The sequence below is a fragment of the Pelodiscus sinensis genome, chromosome 2 (assembly GCF_049634645.1).
Source record: "Pelodiscus sinensis isolate JC-2024 chromosome 2, ASM4963464v1, whole genome shotgun sequence".
Classification (NCBI taxonomy): domain Eukaryota; kingdom Metazoa; phylum Chordata; order Testudines; family Trionychidae; genus Pelodiscus; species Pelodiscus sinensis.
This window is the reverse complement of record NC_134712.1, coordinates 26,388,153-26,410,554: the sequence shown is the minus strand read 5'-3', so window position 1 is coordinate 26,410,554 and position 22,402 is coordinate 26,388,153. Positions and strand designations below refer to the sequence as shown.

The window sequence follows — 22,402 nt, the reverse complement described above, 5'->3', positions numbered from 1 at the left end:
AAGTATGAAACATATTAAAACTAATGATCAAATCTCTTAATTAAGATTTTAAAATCCATTTTCCCCTAGCATATGGAGAACTACATCCATCTAATTCAAGGAATTTGAATAAGTTTAGAAAATAATGCTCTTACAATCTGTTCCTCTAAATGAGCAATTAATGCATTAGCATTTTAAAACTTTATTTTACATTTTGTAAATAGATCATAAGTATTTCCATATATAAATTAACATTATTGTTTCATTAAGTATCTCAAAACTCGGTTCTGGAGAAAACCTAAATCACTACTGGAAGCTTTAAACTGAATGCATAAAATTTATTTTAGAGTAAGCAAATTAAGATTTAACAGTTCAGCTGATTAACATTGTTTTTATGTTGCTTGAGTTGCTGAGTAATAATGATAATAAATTCTAGTTTTAAAAGAATTAATTTAGCTGGGAACCAGTTTAAAATGTTTACCAGCTTGAAAATAAAATCAATGGCAAATCAGAAACTTTTCAATACAGATGATTAAACTCATATAAGCAGTGACATAAATTATGGGATATCATTCATGAAAGCTGAAATACAGTTCACTGTCTACTATCTTGTTATATATTATGAAGTGTCGAGGAATATAATTTCTAGTATCATTTGCAAATAAGGTCTACTTTTCAAATTGTATAAATGCCATAAATAAGGAGGGACATTTTTTCTTTCATTATAGCATTTTAAAAAATCTGGGTTTTTTTCCTATCCTGATTAAACACAATGGAAGGCATCTTATGTAGAGTAAACTGCTATAGCACCATTGACTTCAAACAGAACGCATAAAGATCTCACAAAGCATTCTGAACACCACTTGAGACTGAATTATGGGGTATAAGTGTTGTGGAAGGTTGTATTTATGTCCTCTTCTTTGAATGAGTTTAAACCAATATGATAAAGGAAACTATCTGTCATACTCAAAAAAACACTCTTACTGTATGTTGACTTGAATAGCTTTGCCGTGTAACTATAAATGGTGTTGAATTAACCATGGATCTTTTCCCAGTTATTTTACCAACAAACTGAGTCAGTGACTTGCTTCATCTGTTCTTTACATTAGTTTTGTACCAGTACAAATTGATTCATCTGTTTTTTTCATTAGTTTTATACCAATACAACTCTATTGAGGCCAGCAAGTACAGAGGCAGCTGTTCAGAGGAACAAAAGGGGCAGTAAGAGGGGAAAGTTCTCAGGAATGCCACATCAACGTACAATGTGCTCGGGTGAGAGTATGTATAAATGCACACCTGATAGGAAAGTATGAAGAAGGCATTGCTCAGTGCTGCAGTGGCCCCATGCCTGTAAATCACATAAAGAATGAATGGCTATTTTGACTCCGTGGGAAGGTAACTGAGCTTTGTAGCAGACAGCTTTGAAAACAAGCCCAGTGCTGAACTTCCCAGCTCGCAAGGAAAAGTCTGCCAGAGAGCAGAACATACTCCCTTACCTATAAGAAGGCCCTAGTCTGAGGAAAAAAGGACTGTTGTCAGTAGCTAGAGCAGGAAACAGGCTCGAGAAGGTCAGTAACCAGGAATCAGAGCCCAGGGTCAGAAACAGAGTCAAAGGCCAAATTCCAGAGCCAAGGCTGGGAGCAGAAGATCAGGACTGAGTTGCTTAGAGTGAGGCAACCATGGGAACAAGCAGAATCCATTGTCACCTATGTGAATGCTTTTAGTGGCTTAGCTAGTACTTCTAGGCTAAAGAGATGGTCTGGTGACACTTTCACCAAGTCAGGTGGGGTAGCCAGGCTCATTACACTGCTTAAAGCTGGTTCTGCTGATGACCCCGTTTCCTGACAGCAGTACCACATTCCTCACTGATGATCAGCAGACTCTGAGCCATGCTGTAGCCCATCCAAAGCCCATCTGATGGAAGAGAGGCCAGGGGCCTTGTTGGAGCTGCTGGTATGTTTCCTTTTTCTTTATTTTTCTGCTCCTACATTGTTTGTTTGCTCCCTGCCCCCCACCATCCCCGTGGTGCTGGAAGGGGTTTGCATCCTGAAGAACTCAGCTAGGGAGATGAGACTCCATTCCCTTCAGGAGTGCTGCTGAGAAACTGGACATTGAGAGAGTATACAACCCTAGCAAACCCCAAGGGGACAATGTTGGAAGATCAGGACTTGGACAACTTGGTTCTGCATGAAGGGAAGAGAGTTGCATTAGGAGAGTCAGTGGGAGTACATTGGGTCTCTTCTGTACAGAAAGATACATCACATAAACCAGGATGCTAAGTGTTGGATCAATGCAATATTAGATACACACCTATCCCAGCACACTATGTAGTGAGACAAGTGTATCCTGATTTACTACATTAGGACACCCAGTGATAATCAATAGCACTGTAGTTTAATTTGCATGCAGCAAAAATTAAATTTATCCAACAATATAAGCAAGTGGATGAGTCTATCATGGTTCTTCCTTTTGATATTCTGCATTTAGAAGTTGGCTTACATTTCTAATCAGTGAATCAATTTGCATTTCTAAGTAATCATCCCATTTACTTCAGCAAAGCAATAGTGTTGACACGAGTAAAGGTTATAGGACCATCCCTACATATTCTCTCTCCTTCATAGGCTTCAAAATAGCACCGTTTACTTACCATATTGTTGGTGGTTCAGAACCTTCTATTTCCAAGTAATCGTATTTTTCTTCCATTTGAAAATCAGTAAATATGAGTGAAATGGTATCACCAGGCTCTGCCACAATGGTCCATGTACAATCTGCATTATTATGATATTCATTAGGAAAATTGGGACTGGAGATAATGCCGCTGGTTCCTCTCATTGTTCCTCCACATGCATCTTCAGCTGTTTAAATACAAAAACAAAACCACCACATTTTGTGTAAGAAAAAATTATGAAGTGTTACTAAATGAATGCTATGAAATTGCCACATTTCAAGTAAAACGGCCTTTGTTACTAAAGTAAGTTTTAATAGTTTTAAAACTTTTAAGTGCATCATACTTATAATATATCACAAATATGCCATGTAAAGATTCTGTTACCCACTATCAAAAACAAATAGTTACTGTGTTGCTTAAGTTGTGCTGAAAATGTGACTAACATAATAAGTATTATTTCAACAAAAACTTTTCGAATCCACTTTTATACAACTTTGTTGAAAATATTACTAATCATTGTTATGAAAAATGATACGAAAAACCTCAAATTAATATTATTACGGTTCTCGCTCCTGCTTCAATCAAAACTGGTTTTGGATCAAACATATTAAACTTGCTACTTAGCGTTTCCAGTTTGCTATGGCTGCGTCTAGACTGGCAAGTTTTTCCAACTTGCCAGCTGTCTACACTGGCCACTTGAATTTCCGCAAGAACACTGACGATCTCATGTAAAAATGTCAGTGTTCTTGCAGAAATGCTATGCTGCTCCCGTTCAGGCAAAAGCTCTCTTGCACAAATGCTTTTGCGCAAGAGGGCCAGTGTAGACGACGTGGTATTGTTTTGCGCAAAAAAGCCCCGATCGCGAAAATGGCGATCGGGGCTTTCTTGTGCAAAACCGCGTCTAGATTGGCACGGACTCTTTTCCGCAAAAAAGCGTCCGTGCCAATCTAGATGCTCTTTTCCGCAAATGCTTTTAACGGAAAAATTTTTCTGTTAAAAGCATTTGCGGAAAATCATGCCAGTCTAGACATAGCCTATATGTATCATCCAGCATTTATTTTTGGAATAAATAGCGTTAAAACATGAGATTTTGCTAACAGTAGCATGAGTACCCTTGCTACCCCTTGCTAATTTCATCGTAATCATTTGATGATTAGTAGCTAATAGTACTTTATATAAATGTAAGCAGAGACTTTCTTCAATTACCTTCTCTGTGCAAAACTAGTCAATGCACATCACTTTTCAGAACAATACTGTTCACACAGTTCTTTTAATGTCATCTCCCTAATACCTCCATGCACATGATTTTTACAGCAGAAATATTTTAATAAAGACTTTTTCTATAGATTATATATTTCAAATAACTACAGGTCTTCTTTCTTGCAGATATACTCTATTCCATAACTTACTCATGACCATTTTGTGGATTGACTTACACAAACAGTCCTGCTGAAGTCAACAGGACTACGCCTGTGAGAAGTTGCCTTCATGGTATACGAGTTCATAGAAATTGATGTAGTATGGCTCCCCACTAAATAAAACACACTTGTATTTGTGTGACACATCAGAAACATTGCTTTGAAATGTGTCTCACCCATAATGTTGTCAAAAGTATTTCTGTGAGCTAAGATACATTGAGATTGTAATGCTACCAATTAAAATGGAATTGCCTTTCAATAAAGAAATGCCAAGTTTTCATCACAGTAATTCAAACTTTATGATCCAAATGTATGAGATATATTATCAAAGGAATCCCTGCCTACGGTCAATTAAAGTGAAACCTGAATTCGCCCTGAATAATAGTCAATACTCAATACGTCCCTTACACCTTTTAAAAGGCAGAGCTGCAGCATCTGGGACCTAGTGCAAGCTGGGACTCCTGTGTCCCAGCTCATGCCAGGTCTTCCACTGCTGCTCGGCCTCTTTTAGAACCCATTCCTAAGATGACCCCTGTTCTTCATAGTGGCATTTTTTTCTAAAAAAAATTTGGATTATGAACAAGTATACATGATAATTTTGATCTTTAAGTGTAAGTCTAGACTACAGGCTTTTGTCAACACAGGCTTTGTCGATAGATACTGTCGACAAAGCCTCTGTCGACAAAGAGCGTCTAGACTAAAGCCAGTTCTGTCAACAGAGCAAGACAGTTACTTTCAACAGAACTCGGTGGCCATGTAGATGCAGGTATAGTTTTGTCGACAAAAGTCCACTTTTGTCGACAAAACCCTGTAGTCTAGACACACCCTAAAAGTTTTTCTAAACTGTTTATATGATCAAGTTTTAATAATAAAATATAATTTGGGGTTCAGTCTGGCAGGGTCCCCATCTAAGGTGCACATCTGTGTGGGCGCGTACCAAGAATTTGCCTTCCACCCACTTCTGTAGCAGAGCCATGCAGTGACTACTCAGCTGCTCCAGGGAAGTGCCACGTGGTGGGTAACTGTCCTGCCCCAGGGGCAGCTGGGAAGCCACCATGTAGCCTTGGTTCTAACTTCAGCCCTTCCCCATAGGGTTTGAGCTGTGGGCAGGGTGGGCAGCATGGTGGCTTCTGCCACAGTACTAAAAATAGCACTGTGGCTCCAGCTCCAGCACAAAGGGCACCTCATATGCACCTCATATGTCAGAATTAGAGCTGTGGACGTGGTGCTATTTTTGTACCGTGGTCCCAGCCCCAGAAGCCGCCATGCCTGCCCTGGCCCATACTGTTCCTGCGGTGGGGCCACATGGCAGGTGACTACTCTGGCAGCCAGGCCATATGGTGGGGATGCTACTCCGGTGGCCAGGGAAGCTCTGGTAGCCAGACCCTGTGGCAGAGTGCTGCTCCAGAAGCTGGGGCTGCTGTGACAGCCAGAGCTGTGTAACAAGAGTGGCTGCTCTGCCTGCTCTAGTGGCTGGGCCGCATGTCAGGGGCACTGCTCCCGTGACCTGGGCAGCTCCAGCAGCAGAGGCTACTCCTGCTGGTCCAGTGGCAGCCCGGTTGCATAGCAGGGGTGGCTGCTCTGCCTGCTCTGGTGGTGGCCAGGGCCGCGTGGCAGGGGTGGCTGCTCCCACTGCTCCAGTAGCGGCTAGAACCATGTGGTAGGGGTGGCTGCTCCAGCTGCTCTGGCGGTGGCTGGGGCCGTGTGTCAGGGGTGTCTGCTGGATTTTGAGGAACTGATGTTCCACAGTGGGAAAACATTATTTTGAACAACTTCTGACCAACTTCATATATAAACCACAATGAAGTAAAATTGCTTTCAACTTCAGGAAAGTCAATTTTATCATTAGTTGGTGGAGTGTGATACCAGTATAAGAAAAGGTGTGAATTTAAACTGCTATTGTTAGATTGGTGTAACCCTTGCTGTGGAAATTCCTTTGCCATTATAGAAGTTCTTATGTCGTTCTGGAAGACATTATAGCTGAATTAAAAAAAAAGACACTCTAATTCCAGAATAAGAGTGGTTGCATGAAGAACCACGCTGATAGCACAATTATAGTTTATAGCAGCATAACTAGGGAAAAAACTACCATGTGAAGAAGCCCTGAATAGCTGTGAATTGAATGCAGATCTCTAATCTCTCTTTGTGGCCATGGGCAAGTCACATAATCTGTTCTTTCCTCATTTGTAAAATTAAAATAATATATCATTTCTGTCTTGTCTATTTAACTCTAGAACCAGGCACCCACTCTGTCATCATGTGTATCTCTAATGACTAACATAATACCTTAGACTTGATGTCCATTGGGTTTTTAGAAGCGACTATAATATAAATAAATTATAATGTGCCTTTTGAGGGCTAAACAGAATGTCACTAAAAGTTACTTGGTAACTGCCACTCAATAAGACAACCACTCACTGTAATATGAAAATATCAAAACCTTCCCATAAGGAGAATAGAAGGAAGAGAATCCAGAAGCCTGACAGTGAAGGTGACTATATTTGATGAATATTTTTTTTCCCACATGGTGGTGTTAGCCAATTAACATTGTCCTGTGTAACCCTACGCAGATATCCAATCTCCTGAATTCTTAAATGTTTTTGCAAGCAGGAGTTCTGGACATCTACCTGCAGGGCTGGTTTTAGGGAAAATGGTGCCCTGGATGAACAGAAATAGATTAAAATAAAATAGCAGTCTATGGAAGATGTTTGTTTTTCTTTTGGATCCCAGAGTTAAAAGTAATGTTAAAAAACAAAGGCTTTGCCAGATTAGATTATGAAGAGATTCATCGTCATAGTGGCTCAGCGAGAAACAATAGCTTCATGAAGAGAAGAGGTGTTCAAATTCTGCAGAAAGAATAAGTACACTTTGGAGAATGATTAAGACACTGAGGCTATGTCTACACTCGCGTGTTCTTGCACTAGAACATCTTGCGCAATGGTTCTTGTGCAAGAAATCTTGCACAAGAAAACGTCCACATTGCCATGTGCGTGCTGTGCTTTTGTGCAAGAGCTCCCATGGCAGTGTGGACACTCTCTTGTGCAAGAAAGCTCCAATGGCCATTTTAGCCATAGGGCTTTGTTGTGCAAGAAATCCCTGCCGAGCGTCCACACTGCCCTCTTGCGCAAGAGCTCCTGCGCAAGAGGGCTTACACCTGTTAAAAAAGAGCATAGCTCTTGCGCAAGAAGCCCTCTTTTACCACGCCGTAATGTAAATTTCCTTGCGCAAGAGCGGGCGGGCAGTGTGGACGCTCTGCGGATTCTTGCGCAAGAACGGCCATACTTGCGCAAGAAGCCGCGAGTGTAGACATAGCCTGAGTGTATCAGTTACTTTAGCTACTACCCACATTCTCTGACCCTGTGAGGTGCCAATCACTCACAGTTTCTACACAATTTAGTGGGAGTTAGCAAAGAATTTGCAGGATCTAGCCCATATATAGCTGTCCAAACCCTGCTCTCAGTTACGCAAGTACAAATTGGAGCAGAATTTGGCCTAATATAATCAAACTAGTAATAACATGAGTTGAAGGTAATGTTTATAAAATTTAAGACCACAAAGGACTATTATGATCACAGCAACAGACTTTCTATATAGCACAGGCATAAAATTTCGCCCAGTAATTCCCATATCAAATTCCACATGATTCTAATTGGGCTAGAACATATCTTTTTGAAAGGCCTCTGATCAGTTTCTGTGCATGCCTATTCTAAATTGTGATTTAGAATAGGACACAGCCCCAGCTCCAACTGTGGCAGCCACCATCTCTAGCCATTGCAAAGCACTATAAACTGTTCATTTGTTGCAGGTCATGTTCTGCCAACCTGGAGAACAGCAGCAATTGCTCTTTGCCAAGGAAACCATTTCTGCCACCATTTATTACTGCTGTTGTGTAGCAGCACAGCACAAGTCTTTGCTTATTGTTCAAACTCAGCAGGTATGTGGGGGGAGTGATGTCTTTTTACCTTTTCTGTAACTGATGGTATGATACAGTACACATTGGCACTTAAAGTCAGTCATAATAATAAGCAGGGCTCAACAAATCCTCTGATCTACTTGCCCATGGCGAGTAGATTTCAACTGGTTCTCCCGTTCACCAGCAGTTCACGCACGTGCAGTGTGGGGCTGGCAAGTGGTTTTCATCGTGATCGTCAAGCCCTGATAATAAGGATGCCTGGATGAAAGTTCTGATTTAATAGCTGTTTATTCTTTGTGCCTGGGAAAGGTCTGTTTTAGTATTCTCTCTTCCATAACATTTATATATATAAGCTCACATGACCTCCATATTGGTGCACAAGACAAAACTCACTCCGCTCAGAGATGGAAAATCCTAGAGGGAACACTAGTCCCCAGCAGTCTTAGTATTCATTGAATCAAAGTTGAAGGTGCTTCCTCACTGCAGGAATCAAATAGCAGGTCTGGTGGGAGAAATTTTGCCCCAGGGATTGTATAGAGCAGCAGAAATTAGGAAATAATAACTGTGTTTGTTCAACAGATGCTAAAAATATTTTTAAAATATTAATACAAGAAAGAGAACAAGGAATTTAACAATTCTGCCTCTACAGCAGGGTTTGATTAGTTCCCATTAAATAAGGTCTGGAGCCAGACTTTGAACAATGAGGATAAAACAAAACATTAAATAGCTGCTAATTAATTGAGCACTCCACCCTGGGCACTGAATGAGGGAGGGAATGTAAATCAGCACATGGAGTGTATCATGCCATCAAATCTACCTTGGTATTTACACTACACTGAACAGTTAAAAAAATAATTGCATAATTCACTTTTTTGAAAATAACAAAGATGATGAGTAACAGCAAACCTCTGTGTAGTTTGACTGTATAAAACAGATATACAGAGAATAAGGAAAGACTCTGGGTACCTTTTCTCCTTTAAAAAGACTATGTGAGCAAGGTCTTCGCATCATACCTAGGTAACTCTGATGTGGCTCCTACAGTAACAAACAGAACCCATCCAGGGAATCTGAGGGCATTTGAAAGAGCTACCATGAATTCCTCCATAATACTGATCTCTGTCATGCACTATGGAGGAGATTAGATGGCTACTGTCTGCTCAATGTACTTAGGGCTAGATCTCACCCTTCTTATTCTTCCAATTTTTAGAGAGAGTATATTTAATTATAGAAAAGTTAAAGTAATCTTAAAGGAATATGCTCTTCTGGTGCCTCAAGCATTTGATAATAGTATTAATTTTAATTTCTTAAAACTCTACATTCATCACCACTTGGGTCTCAAAGTATTTTTCATCTGAAGTTAATAAAGGTTTTTATAAAGGAAGGTTCTTACGGATAATATAGGAAATACTGGGTGCTAGACAGATTCCCTAAGTGTGTGAGCATTTCCAGAAAGCTCTATTTCTAGTTTGACATATGCAAGGACAGATTCTGCAGTGCACCGCAACTATTTTATGCTGCACCACTGGTACAAAGCATCTCTGTAAATGACAAAGTAGGATCATCCTACTGGAAGGAGAAATAACAGAATTTGCATAATGGTTCCTAGGGGATACCGCTGCACTGCTTGCGTAGAAGACCAGACTGGGACTTTCACACACAGTAGTTGTCCCTGTCTGTTGTGCTGAATTTTCAAAGCCATTGTCAGCTGGTGTAACTCAAAGCACCTTTTAGGCTACTTTAATTTATAATGAGGAACAGCTAATTGGCCACAAGTGCTTCACCAACCCCTGAGTCATGCTATTCTCTCCTAAGGCTTCAGCCAATGAATTAGGCCACACATTACAATGGAAATGACAATACTCAAAAAATAAGTATAACTACTTATATCATGGAATTTTAAAAGCAACTTTAGAAACCCCATCACTCACATATATAATGCACATATACCCCTCTACTTGCCTCCCTCCAAGCGAAATCTAAAGTATGTTTCATTTTTCTGTGAGAGGTGCTGTCAATATGGTTTTTTAAGTGCCATACATTTCTGTTTGACAACAGAGAATAGAATAAAAAAATTAAACAGCTCAAAATCAAACTTGTCCCAGAACAATGTGATGTTCTTTCCCCTGCTGCCTTATATTTAGCATAAATTAAAATATAAACTAACACTTATGTCTACAAAATACATTTGTATAATATGGAACACAATTGTAAGTATTTTCAGATGTTTTTAAATCAAAGTTATTTTGTTTTCCTTTTAGGATACAGTTCATGATTATTTGATGAAATGAAATAGAATGGATATGGGATATAATTATGTAGAGTATACTTTTTGATATTTTTCCAAGACTATTACCCTTTAGCTGTAATCCAGATTCTGACAGTAAAAGTGTTTTGCTCTAAAATTCTATCAGTGTAATCTAAATGAATTTTGCAACCAGCAATCACATTTAAAATCTGAAGTCAAGGGTAAGGAAAATGAGATTATCACCTTCAAGCAGTAATTTCCTTCATATGTATAAGTAAGCATTCTGTTTGTTACACAGACACCATGCATACGACTTTAGTTAAGGTCATGCCAGCACTTCAATTGTAAATATTTTTTTAGAAGTTTGTAATTTAGCTTTCAAAAGTCACTCTATACTAGAGATAAGCCTATAGGATTTCCACCTCAGATTTTTTTTAATAGCTGCCTTCTTTTTTAAGTGAAATGCTTTAAAATGTGATTCTCACATTGTTCTTATGAAACACAGAATTGGGTTGACTGAAAATGCACCTCAATTATTTCTCACCTCATCCTCCTTAAATATCACAGTTCAGCAGATTTTTATACAGAAGCAGGGCAGTGTCAGTAACACAATATTCTGCTTTTTGGATTTTCCATGGGTCTTTATTTGTAGGTTTGTATCTGGGCAGCTTTCAATTTTTCAGTTCCAAACTTGGTCTGTGCCTACCCAATACTCATATTCATATGTGCACCCCAGTTTCATGATTTTATGCCTACTATATACTTACCCAGGAAATCAACCCTGAATTATTTTTTTAATTAATTGGTTGGAGAATCCCCATTCTTGCAGTAAAGAAACTGAACTGGTGGAAGCTGAAATCTTCACACATTTCCTCTAAATAAATGGCCTCAGTTTTCATGATCTAATAATGACAACTACAACACAAAATATATCTAGAGGTACTCAGGAAGTAAAGTGGACTAAAATGTACTCTAACAATTTGTAGTACCAATTGAAATTTGGACTCTTTGAAACCTATTTACTTGGAATTACAATGTATTTGAGGGTTCTGTTGACTTTATATATATATAAAAAAGCTCCAAGTAAATAGTAAATGTGCAAGTCAACTCAGGTTCCATAGTAAGGGAACCAGTCCATAGACTCCTACTCCTCATCTGCATCTTCCACAAACAGTTAAAGGGGCCAATTATTTGAAACTATGTTTGAAAACCTGGGCACATAGTTCATTTCCTTATCCATCTTCTGAAAGTGCTTCATGTGAATCAATTGTCTCATTAACCCCCATTCAGTAGCAGCAAGATGTGGGAATGAGCCTCCAACTCTTCTGCTGCTCACATGGTACCTGGTAAATCTTAGAGTTCTTCTCAAGATAGCAGTGTCTCCTATTACAGAATACTTATTTTATCATTAAAACATTCCAGATTTCATCACAGCAAATAGTAAGGTTAATGCAGTAGAGTGCCTGGAAAGAAATGTTTCAGTGATTATGTTGAATTGTGGGGAGGCAACCCAAATTTTTCTGAAAAAACATTTCCGGGATAGCAACGGTAGCTGGCCGTTGCTGGAGGAATAACAGGTAGTTCAAACTAGGGCTTTATTTCGAACGCCCGTTTCACTGCCACGTGTAGACATGGACAATTACTTTGGGCTTGTAAATTTCAAAAAGTGGCACCCGGGCTTGATTGGCAATTCCGAATGCCTACATTTGCAGCCCTAGTTTCAATTAGGCTGCAAGTGTAGACATACCCCTATATTTCCCAAAGACTGCAGGTGGATACAGTGGGCCAGCTGGTCTCTTCATCCTGGTCCACACTAGGGAGTTATTCCGAAATAACAGGTAGAGTGTCCACACTACTAAGCCCATTATTTCAAAATAACAGGTTGGTTATCACAAAATAATAATTCCTGCTTTTCTTAAGAAATAAAGCTTATTTTGAAATTGTTATTTTGAAATAGCATTAGTGTAGATGCTCAGCTGCTGCTATTTTGAAATAATTGGCCTCCAGAGACCTCCCACAGCTGCCCTTGTGGCTGCTCTGGCCACACACTTGACTGCTTCACTGCTTCCCTTCTTCTGCAGAGTTTAAAGCTGCAGACAGAAGGAAAAGGGCTTATTGCACCAGGAGATCTTTCCCAGCCTCATGCCACACAGCATCCTTTGTGGGAGCCATGGCCAATCCGGGTGCTCCCTCTGTGCCCCCAATGGCTGCCACACCTCCCACTGCACCCTTGGATGCCCTTGGCCAGGGACAAAAGAAGGCACCAGCCTGGACTGATGCAGAGATCCTGGACCTCAGCGAGGTCTGGGAAGAGGAGACCAACCTCCAGGATTGCCGCGCCAAGAGGAGGAATGCAGAAGTGTATGGCTGTATGCCTGCCAGCCTGGTGAAAAAAAGACACGTGCAGACACTCAACCAGGTCCTCAGGAAAATCAAAGATCTCCTACAGGCTTACACTAAGGCCTAAGAGCAGAGTGCACTCTGCTGCGGGACCAGATGGCCTATCTGCAGTCCCTCATCCAGGGGTTCGATAAGGTGCACCAGGAGTAGGCCGTCAACTTTGAGTAGCACCGGGCTGACTGGGAGAAGTGGAAAGCCATATGGGAGCAGCTGTCATGCCAGCACGAGGCCACATGATCCTCCACATCAGTCATGGAGTGCATGGACACATGCATTGAGTGTACCACCAGCCATCTCCCTGCCCCCGCCCCTGCCTCTGCCCCCACAACGGCCCATCCCCCACAACTCCTTATAGCCAACCCCTTGGCTTCTCCTCCTAGCTGCCCCAGGGGGAGCCAGGGTCTCTGAACACATGGCAGTGTGACCTATCAAGCAACCAAATCCTCTTGAGGTACCCAAGGCAGGCAAGCACCAGTCCCAACCCCATCCCTGAGCCACCCTCCTCCTCCTTCCCCCTCTCCCATTTCAGGTTCTTTCCCTAGTCTCTCCCCTGTTGTATATCTCACATATAAAAAAAAAAAATCAGAGTTGTATTTTCCAAACAAAAAGGCTTTTTTTTGTTGTTGTTTGAGGGGAGGGGAGGTGGGAAGGGAGAGCAAGGGAAGGAAGAAGTAGGGGAGGAAAGGCACAGAGGGGCAATGCAGAGACTCTCAAGGCCTTCTGGATGAGCACAGGCCCAATGTGCTCTCATGATGGCACGGGTGCCCAGTTGCTCATATGCCCTGGCCAGCTCATCAGCCTCTGCCCCCCACCCTGGCAGGAAAGTCTCCCTATTGCTCTCACATATGTTGTGAAGCACACAGCAGGCCACGACTATATAGGGGAGGTTTTGCTCACTCAGGGCCAGACTGGTGAGGAGACTCTTGAACTTCCACTTTAAGCAGCTGTAGGCACATAGGCCTACCATGTGACTCCTGCTGAGCCTGGCATTGAAGTCCCTTTGGTGGAGTCCAGGCTGCCTGTGTAGGGCTTCATCAGCCAAGGGAGCAAGGGCTAGGATGCATTGCCCAGGATGCATATGAGCATGTCCAACTTCCTGTTGATATAATCTAAGGCATGGTGATCAGGGGCCAGGATGGGGATTTGTGTACCATCTATGGCTCCCACTGCAGTTGGGGAAGCCCATGGTAGCAAAGCCATCCATGATGGGGTCAATGTTCCCCAGAGTGACGACCCTCCCAGCAAGATAGTGTTTTTGGCCTTGACTACTTGCAGAATCACTGCCCTGAACGTGGATTTCCCCACGCAGAACTGGTTCCCCAGGTAGTGGTAGCTGTCCGACATTGCAAGTTTCCATAGGGTTATGGAAACCTGCTTCTACAGGGGGATGGAAGATCTCCTACAGGTGTCCCATCATCTGAGAGCAGGGGCGAGCAACTCACACAGCTTCAGGAAAGTAGCCTTCCGCATGCAGAAATTCTGGAGCCACTACTGCTTGTCCCACTGCTGTCAGATGATGCAGTCCCACCAGTCAGAACAGGTCTCCCTTTGCCAGAAGCAGCATTCCCCAGTGTGTAGGGGATTGAGGATATTTGCTGCAGCAGAAGCACCAGGACCTGCCTTTTGGCTGATCATCGCTGTACTGAAGCAGCACTTGGGCTGTCTGGATGAACTGCACCATGAGATGCAGCACAAAGCCTGTGCGCCTGGTACTGCTGTGCAGCAGCTCCGGCTCCATGCTGGAAGTGCTGCGGCATTCTCAAGGGGAACCAAAGCACACGGCATCCATTTTGGATCCTATGAGGGGATAGGCAACAGCAGATTGGCACAAGAGATGCAACTGTAGAGAGGAACCCATTTACATACATGTCTCAGCCAGCAACAGCAAGCAGCTACAGGAGTGTCTGCCCTACTGGTACCCTCCCTGGAGTGCTTCCAGGAGCTTTAAATCTGATGCAGGCTCCAATCAGCGTGTATGCAATATTTCTGTATTATTTCTAAAATAATTCTGTGCTATTTCTATGTTGCCTTGTAGTGTGGATGTGATATTTCAAAATAGTTATTTCAGGAGTTATTATTTTGAAATAATTCCCTAATGTGGACATGCCCCACTTGAGGACTGCCTGAGGATTAAGGAACCAGTGGTCCATACTCAAAGAATTGGGTTGTGACCGAAATAGAATGTCGTCAGTACAATGTCAGAAAACACCAAAAATGCAAAGGAACACAAAAATTTGCATCTGTTGTCAAGGTTCTCATGGTCTTTTAAGGAGGGAGAGTGGGATGGAGACTGGTTTCAGTCCTCAGAGTTTTAGAATCATAGAATCATAGAGATGGAAGAGACCGCAGGAGGTCAGCAAGTCCAGCCCCCTCTGCCCAAGGCAGGACCAATACCAACTAAATCAACCCAGCCAGGGCTTTGTCAAGCTGAGACTTAAAAACTTCTAGGGATGGATATTCCACCACCTCCCTAGGTAACCCATTCAATACTTTACTACTCTCCTAGAAAAATAGTTTTTCCTAATATCCAACCTAGACCTGTCCCACTGTAACTTGAGGCCATTGCTCCTTGTTCTGCCATCTATCACTGCTGTGAACAGCCTTTCTCCATCCTCTTTGGAACCTCCCTTCAGAAAGTTAAAGGCTGCTATCAAATCCCCCCTCATTCTTCTCTTCTGGAGACTAAACCACCCCAAATCCTTCAGTCTCTCCACATAGGTCATGTGCTTCAGCCCCTTAATAATTTTGGTTGCCCTCCGCTCGACCCTCTCCACTGCATCCACATCCTTTCTATAGTGGGGTGCCCAGAACTGAGCAAAATACTCCAGATGTGGCCTTACCAGAGCCAAAAAAGGGGAATAATCACTTCTCTAGATTTGCTGGCAATGCTTCTCCTGATGCAACTTTATATGCCGTTAGTCTTCTTGGCTATAATGGCACACTGTTGACTCATATCCAGCTTCTCATCCATTGTAATCCCCAGGTCCTTTTCTGCAGAATGGCTACTTAGCCAGCTGGTCCACAGCATGTAACAATTCTTGGGATTCTTCTGTCCCAAGTGCAGGACTCTGCACTTATCCTTGTTGAAACTCATCAGATTTATTTTGGCCCAATCCTCTAATCTGTCTAGGTCACTCTGGACCCTATCCCTGCCCTCCAGCATATTTACCTCTCCCCCTAGCTTAATGTCATCTGAAAACTTGCTGAGGGTACAATCCATACCCTCATTCATGCCATTAATAAAGATGTTGAACAAAACCAGTTCTAGAACCAATCTTTGGGGCACTCTGATAGAAACCAACCGCCAACCTGACATCAAGCTGTTGATCACTATCCATTGGGCCCTACAGTCTAGCCAGCTTTCTATCCATCTTACAGTTCATTTATCCAATCAATACTCACTTTGCTTGTTAGCAAGTATATTGTGGGAGACAGTATCAAAAACTTAGCTAAAGTCAAGGTAAATCACATCCACTGACTTTCCCATATCCACAGAGCCAGTTACCTCATCATAGAAGCTAATCAGATTGGTCAAGCATGACTTGCCCTTGGTGAATCCATGTTGATTATTCCTGATCACTCTCCCCTCTTCCAAGTGTTTCAAAATGGATTAATTGAGGATCCCCTCCATGATTTTTCCAGGGACTGAGGTAAGGCTGACTGGTCTGTAGTTCCCTGGATTGTCCTTGGTGAATTTCAGTTAAAAATACTGATTACGTTAAAATTGGGCTACTAAAAACTTTTCTTAATTGAAAAATGAGTTATCATTAAACTATTTTTCATAAGAAATGTCAGCTTGGTGCATAAGATTTCAACTTCTTATACAAAATTTGATAACCAAAATCCACTCCCCTCCACTACATTCTGCACAGTTCCAATGAAAACCAAGAAAATCTGTGGGCTTTCAATATAGACAGAAGATATATTTGGACACTATCAAAGTGATTTTGTTCAGAATTTTTTTTTCATGGGAAATTCTGGCTTTTTCTTCCATTTTGGTATTTGTTTATTTTATTAAAAAAAAAACCCTTTTTCAAATTGCCCATCGGACATATTCTGATTTCAAGGCAACTCTTCTTTTTTTCTAATCAGAATTTTCCTATCATTTATGGAAACACAAATTAAATCATGAATATAATCAATATTCAATTCTATCTGCAATAGACAGGAAGGAACCATGTCTGAATTTGTTCAAATGAACACTGTGCATGATTTTTAGGTTCCGTGTTTTCAAGAGAACACCACAATATCATTTGGTTAAAAATTGTAGAAAGGCAGCTCAAGTGTTTAATTTACTACATGTTCAGAGACATGCACTATTGACAAGAGACTTGAAAAAGGATAGCATTAGAATTTAAAATTATTATCTCCAAAGTAAAAGACTCCAATAAGCTGCACTTCAGCCACCAACTCCTTTAGTGTGGTTTTCCATAGAGGAGACATTTAAGATATTTGCTACTGCCACATTAAAAATGTTTTCCTTAATTATCATGAATTGTACTATTTACAGATACACCAAAATCATTTCTAGGACATATTTTTCCTTTCAGAAGTGCAGTAGTCAGAACAAGGAATAATAGAGAAAAAAACACAGTCATGGGGGAATAACATGTCTCCCTATGCTTTGCAAGAAGACATTGAAATTAGTGAAATCATCTTTGTATTAAGCCATTTAAGTTTCTAATATCAGTGCACTTTCCTACCACATAGAAAGTTATGCTAAAGTATAAACTAGTATGTGTTATTTTTCTATTGGAAAAGTGCATGTCTATTACTCTGCCCATTTTGATGTATTTATATTTGAAAAAATCTGATTTTTAAAAAAATATCAGTTCAGATTATGCACATATAAAATGCCTATCACCATATGTTAACTATTTTAAGTCCGTCCAAATTTTCCTTCATATTTTTGTCTTGTGCCCCACTCTGAAACCCTGGCATTGGTCCGCTTAGTGCTTAAACTAATACCTACCATCTCCACACTGATACTTGTAAATGTATTTACAATTATTGAAATATTTTTATTTTGATGCATCTGCACCACAAACAATAATCAAGGGAAAGTGAAAAATGTGAACTTTTAGATTTTGTTGTTGAAATTTTGAATTTCAGCTAAACAAGGGATAAACAATTGCAAAATGGCCTACAGATTGCTTCACATATTTTTGATAAGCATTGCCATTTGCAAGAAGCTGCGTGCTGAACACATACGTTAGAGTTCTCAAAAGAAATCTGTCACTAATATTATAAAATAGTATTAAAAGTGAAAGATTATAAATTTATATTTTATGATATTTGTACTCTTTACATCTTACTTTTAAATATGCTGTCAGTGTGGACCATGAAAATAGCTGAAGTCATTTCACTTTCATGTTGATAGTGCTGCAAAAGTTTTCATTTCAAACACTGCCAGGGATAGGAGCTTGTGTATTAAAAACACCTAATTAAATATGTGTAAACATTTCTTTTGAAGGTAGGTTGCACTAAAGTTTGGTTTTACAAATGGAGCTGATAAAATCTTGCTGAGGGAGAAATGCTGCTCTTTTACTGCCTCTCTCTATAAAAATGCCCTCAATATGTAATGGATACATACATGCATTAAAGATCAAAATAGACATGTTCAAGCTTGAGTCAGAAAATGGCTTGACAATACTGAAATCTTGTGAGATGTTTTCTTATGGCTTTGCCCCCCACATGGAAAGATTCTCATAACAGCAGCTTCTTCAAATGGTTCCTGCCTGGTTGGGCCAAAGTCTAAAGAGAATGAAGAGTTCTGATGAGATTTCTGCTATCATGCACTCTAATCATTCCAATTTGTAACGTGGGACTTGAAGTCGGCAAGAGTAAGTCTAAGGTCCGACACTGGGTTCTCAAAGCCCAAAGGACACCACACAGGTATCTGTCAAACATAAGTAGTTTATTTCCTGACAGCTAACAGCTGTGCCCCATAACTGGAAGAACAATATAACAAACAAGAGGCATATCTTACATCCCTTCCTGCAAGCCTGGAACCCTGGGTAGGCTGCGGATGAAGTGGGAGGTTGTCTCAGCTTCCAAGGCGCCGGTACCCAAAGCCCATTGGTGAGGTCCAAATTGCTGTTCTTTGTGCAGCCTTAAATACAGTTCTCTTGCCTTGTTTTGCAGTTTGGAAATTTCCAGGGGTTACTCATGTGCTGATGTAGAGCTTAGTTGTTAGTTATTGATCTGGTTCTGTTCTGGATCTACTTGTTCTTTGGCCTTGTTTATGTGATCAGGTTGTTAGGGTAAACAGAATTGTTTATGTGTTCTTGCTCTTTACCTTTATCTTATATTTGTTCTTGCTATACTGGCAACAATGCTTATCTTAAATAGTATATGTTCCCAAAGACTTTCTTCTGGCTCATCAGATATAGGGAAAAGGGAAAGGGGGGAAAGAACGCAGGCCTCACCATCCCTAAACTGGCACATACAAAATTCTTCCGCAATTGTCCCCTACAGACTAGTCCTACAGAATAGAACATTAAGCACATGTGTAAGTGTTGGCAAGAGCAGGGCCTTAGTCTGTATTTAGTCCTTGAAATGTGGGAATGGGAGCATTTATGTTCATGCTGATTTCTCTTTCCTCATAGAATCACAGGCTATGTTGTCACATTATTTTGGAGTGAATGGGAGTGAGCTTCCCAGCTAGGGTCAATAGTCCAGTGACAGTCACACCACTACTCTAAAAATGGCTGCATGGACACTGTTTTAAAGTTGCAGCTCAGGGGGAGAGCTTTATGGTGAGCACTGTCAACATGTCTGGGAGAAGTGGTGCTGGAACATATTTTTAGTGGGGGTTCTGAAACCAGTGGTCCCCAACGCAAACTTTACCTCACCTGCCTAACTCACGTCTGTGCCCCCCACTCTCCAGAGCTTGGGACTGGAGTGGGATCATGGCTCTAGGTTCACAGGTAATAGGACTGAGATGGGGACCTGTGTGTGGGGCCACAGCAACAAGGACCTTATGTAAAATGACTCCAGGGTTGGGGACATGAACCGAGCCCCTGTATGGCACTAGCGGGAACTGGGATCCCCCTCCTCATGAAGAGCCTTGTGCATGGGGCTGGGAGCCATGTCCTCATTCCACCCTTTTTCAGTGCCCCAGGAGTGGGTACTGTAACCAGAGCCCCTGCATGTGGAGCCAGGAAAAGACCCCTGGGTACAGGTCTTACAGCCAGGACCCAAGGAACGCTGGTACTCTTGGTGCAGGACTCTGCACAAAAACTGGGGTGGACAGCATCCACTGCACCTCTAGTTCTCACCTCTATCTCTGGGAAGCTCAGTCCCACTCATTCCAAAATGCTGTAAAGAGTGCGTCTACACAGCAAGCCATTATTTCAAAATAATGGTGAGCTGAAGGACTTCTTACTCCGACTTCTGTAAACATAATTTCATGAGGAGTAAGGGGAGTTGAAGGAAGAGTGTTCTTCCTTTGTGTGTGCAGATAGCACCAAAAGCTAAATTGAGCTATTTCAACTTAAGTGACCTGCTGTGTAGACATACCCTATATATATATATATATATATATATATATATATATATATATATATATATATATATATATATATATAACTGATCTGAGAGAAATGCCTTTCAACCTATTTGGAACCCATAGATACTAATTTCATCCAGACCTTATTTCTCTAGTTTACATATGCGAATGTCATAAAAAACATAAGAATGGCCATAGTGGGACATACCAAAGATCCATCTAGCCCAGGATCCTGTCTTCAGACAGTGACTAATGCCAAGTGCCCAAGAGAGAATGAACAGAAAGAGTAATCACCAGGTGATCCATTCCCCATCACTCATTCCCAGCTCTGACAAACAGAGGTTAGGGACACCATCTCTGCCCATTCCAGATAATAGTCATGAATAACCTATCTTCCATGAATTTATCTAGCTCTTTTTCTGAACCCTGTTTTAGTCTTGGACTTCACAACATCCTGTAGGAAAGAGTTCCATAGGTTGAATTTGTATTGTGTGAAGAAGTACTTCCTTTTGTTTGTTTTAAATCTGCTGCCTGTTAATTTCATTTAGTGACTCCTAGTTCTTATTTTATGGGAAGGAGTAAATAAATCTTCTTTATTCATTTTCTGTACACCAAACATGATTTTCTCTCTCTATCATATGGCCCCCGCTTTGGTCATCTCTTTTCCAAGATGAAAAGTACAAGTTTTATTAATCTCTCCTCATATGGCAGCCATTCCATAACCCTAATACGTTTTTTGCCCTTCTCTGAACCTTTTCCAATGCCAGTATATATTTTTTGAAATGAGGTGACCACATCTGCACAGAGTACTCAAGAAGCACATGTACCATGAATTTTTGTCATATGGGGCTATGTCACAATCCTGTTATGTCGATTGCTATCCACTCATAAGAATTCCAGGAATCTCTAAAGCTCCTCTTGTTGGACAAGCATAGCTCTGTCATTAACTTCCTCAATTTTCCCTTCACGGGTTTCCAGGAACACTCCACAGAAGCTTAGGTCCAAGAACAAATCACCTTCTTGGGGACTGGTTTATTAACATAAAACAAAAACAGCCCAAAGAAAAGTCTGTTCCACCTAGACTCCCACTAAGCACAATTTTCTATCAGTTCTATGTAACTTCAAGCCTCTCTGTTAGGCACCGTATGAGCCTCTCTCAAGTTTTGCTGATTGAGTCTCTCCACTTGAGTTCAAGGGATTGCACTGGTCCTCTTCTTGATCTTGTGTTTTCTGAATTTGAGGACTACTTCTCTGGCAGCTTCTGCAAAACTACTTCCCTCTTGGGCTTTTTCAGCAGCTCTGCCACAGCTCCCCTCTCTTAGCTGCCAGAGCAGCTTTCTTCCCTTTATTAAGTCTGGGTACCTTCCATTTAGCTTAGATGTTCTCCAAACTGTGGAGCACATCCCTCTGGGGGTTGCAGAGGAAAGTTTTGGAGGTGCAGCTGGGGAGGTAATACCATAGCCCCAGTTTTGGTTCTCTTACTTCACTCCACATCACTCCATCCAGCAACTGTGATGTAGACTGAAGTATCAGCTCTCACTTCCAGTACAGGGGGAAGGAGGCAGACAGAACTAAGAAGGGCAAGAAGTAAACAATGATGAAACCTTCACTTTGCTTTGCTTTGAATAATGAATTATACTCCATACAAACATTGTTCATTTTAAAGATATTCAGGTGGGAAATACTAGTCACCTAGGAGAAGTTTGTGTAGGCAAAGACATTTTCACAGCTAGACGATATGTATGAAAATTATTTTCAGATTTAGTTTTACGATCCTTCTTTGAACTGTGGTGATTTATGAGCATTCTACTGTGATGGAAAGCATTGATGTGCTTTCAGATAAAGGTTTATAGATACAGAAGAAAGACATTGCTGTGAGCCAGTATATGCTAAAAAAACAGATGGTATTTTGTCATGCTGCCATGATTTAAAGTTTATTTTATATATAAAAAACTAAAACTTTCATCTAGAAGGGTTATGTCATTGTAGAGATGAAACAGAAAGAGAAAAAAGTTGAAAATAGATATGAAATTTGTTCTTCTATTAATTTTTATTTGATTCTGGAGGATAAAACTTAGCTGTTTGGGTTGGATTTATGGGTAAGAATGACTCAGTGCAAAGAAGAAGGAAAATGAGTGAAAATGCCCCATTTCACAATAAATCAATATAAAATTGATTGGTAGAATATGCTTCTGTATAACAGTCTCTGATTGAAATTTGTTTTCACACTAGGAATGGCAAACACCTGTTATTTCTGGATTCTGAAACA

General features: G+C 40.9%; 1 protein-coding gene across 2 annotated transcripts in view; it reads right to left on the bottom strand.

Annotated features, from left to right (window-relative positions):
- CSMD3 (CUB and Sushi multiple domains 3) overlaps positions 1-22,402 on the bottom strand; it is a 1,183,531-nt gene that overhangs the window by 837,933 nt on the left and 323,196 nt on the right. For both annotated transcript variants that reach the window (XM_075920204.1, XM_075920205.1), the window contains exon 5: positions 2,627-2,834. In XM_075920204.1, coding sequence (XP_075776319.1) covers positions 2,627-2,834 — 208 coding nt within the window. The remainder of the gene's footprint in view (positions 1-2,626; positions 2,835-22,402) is intronic.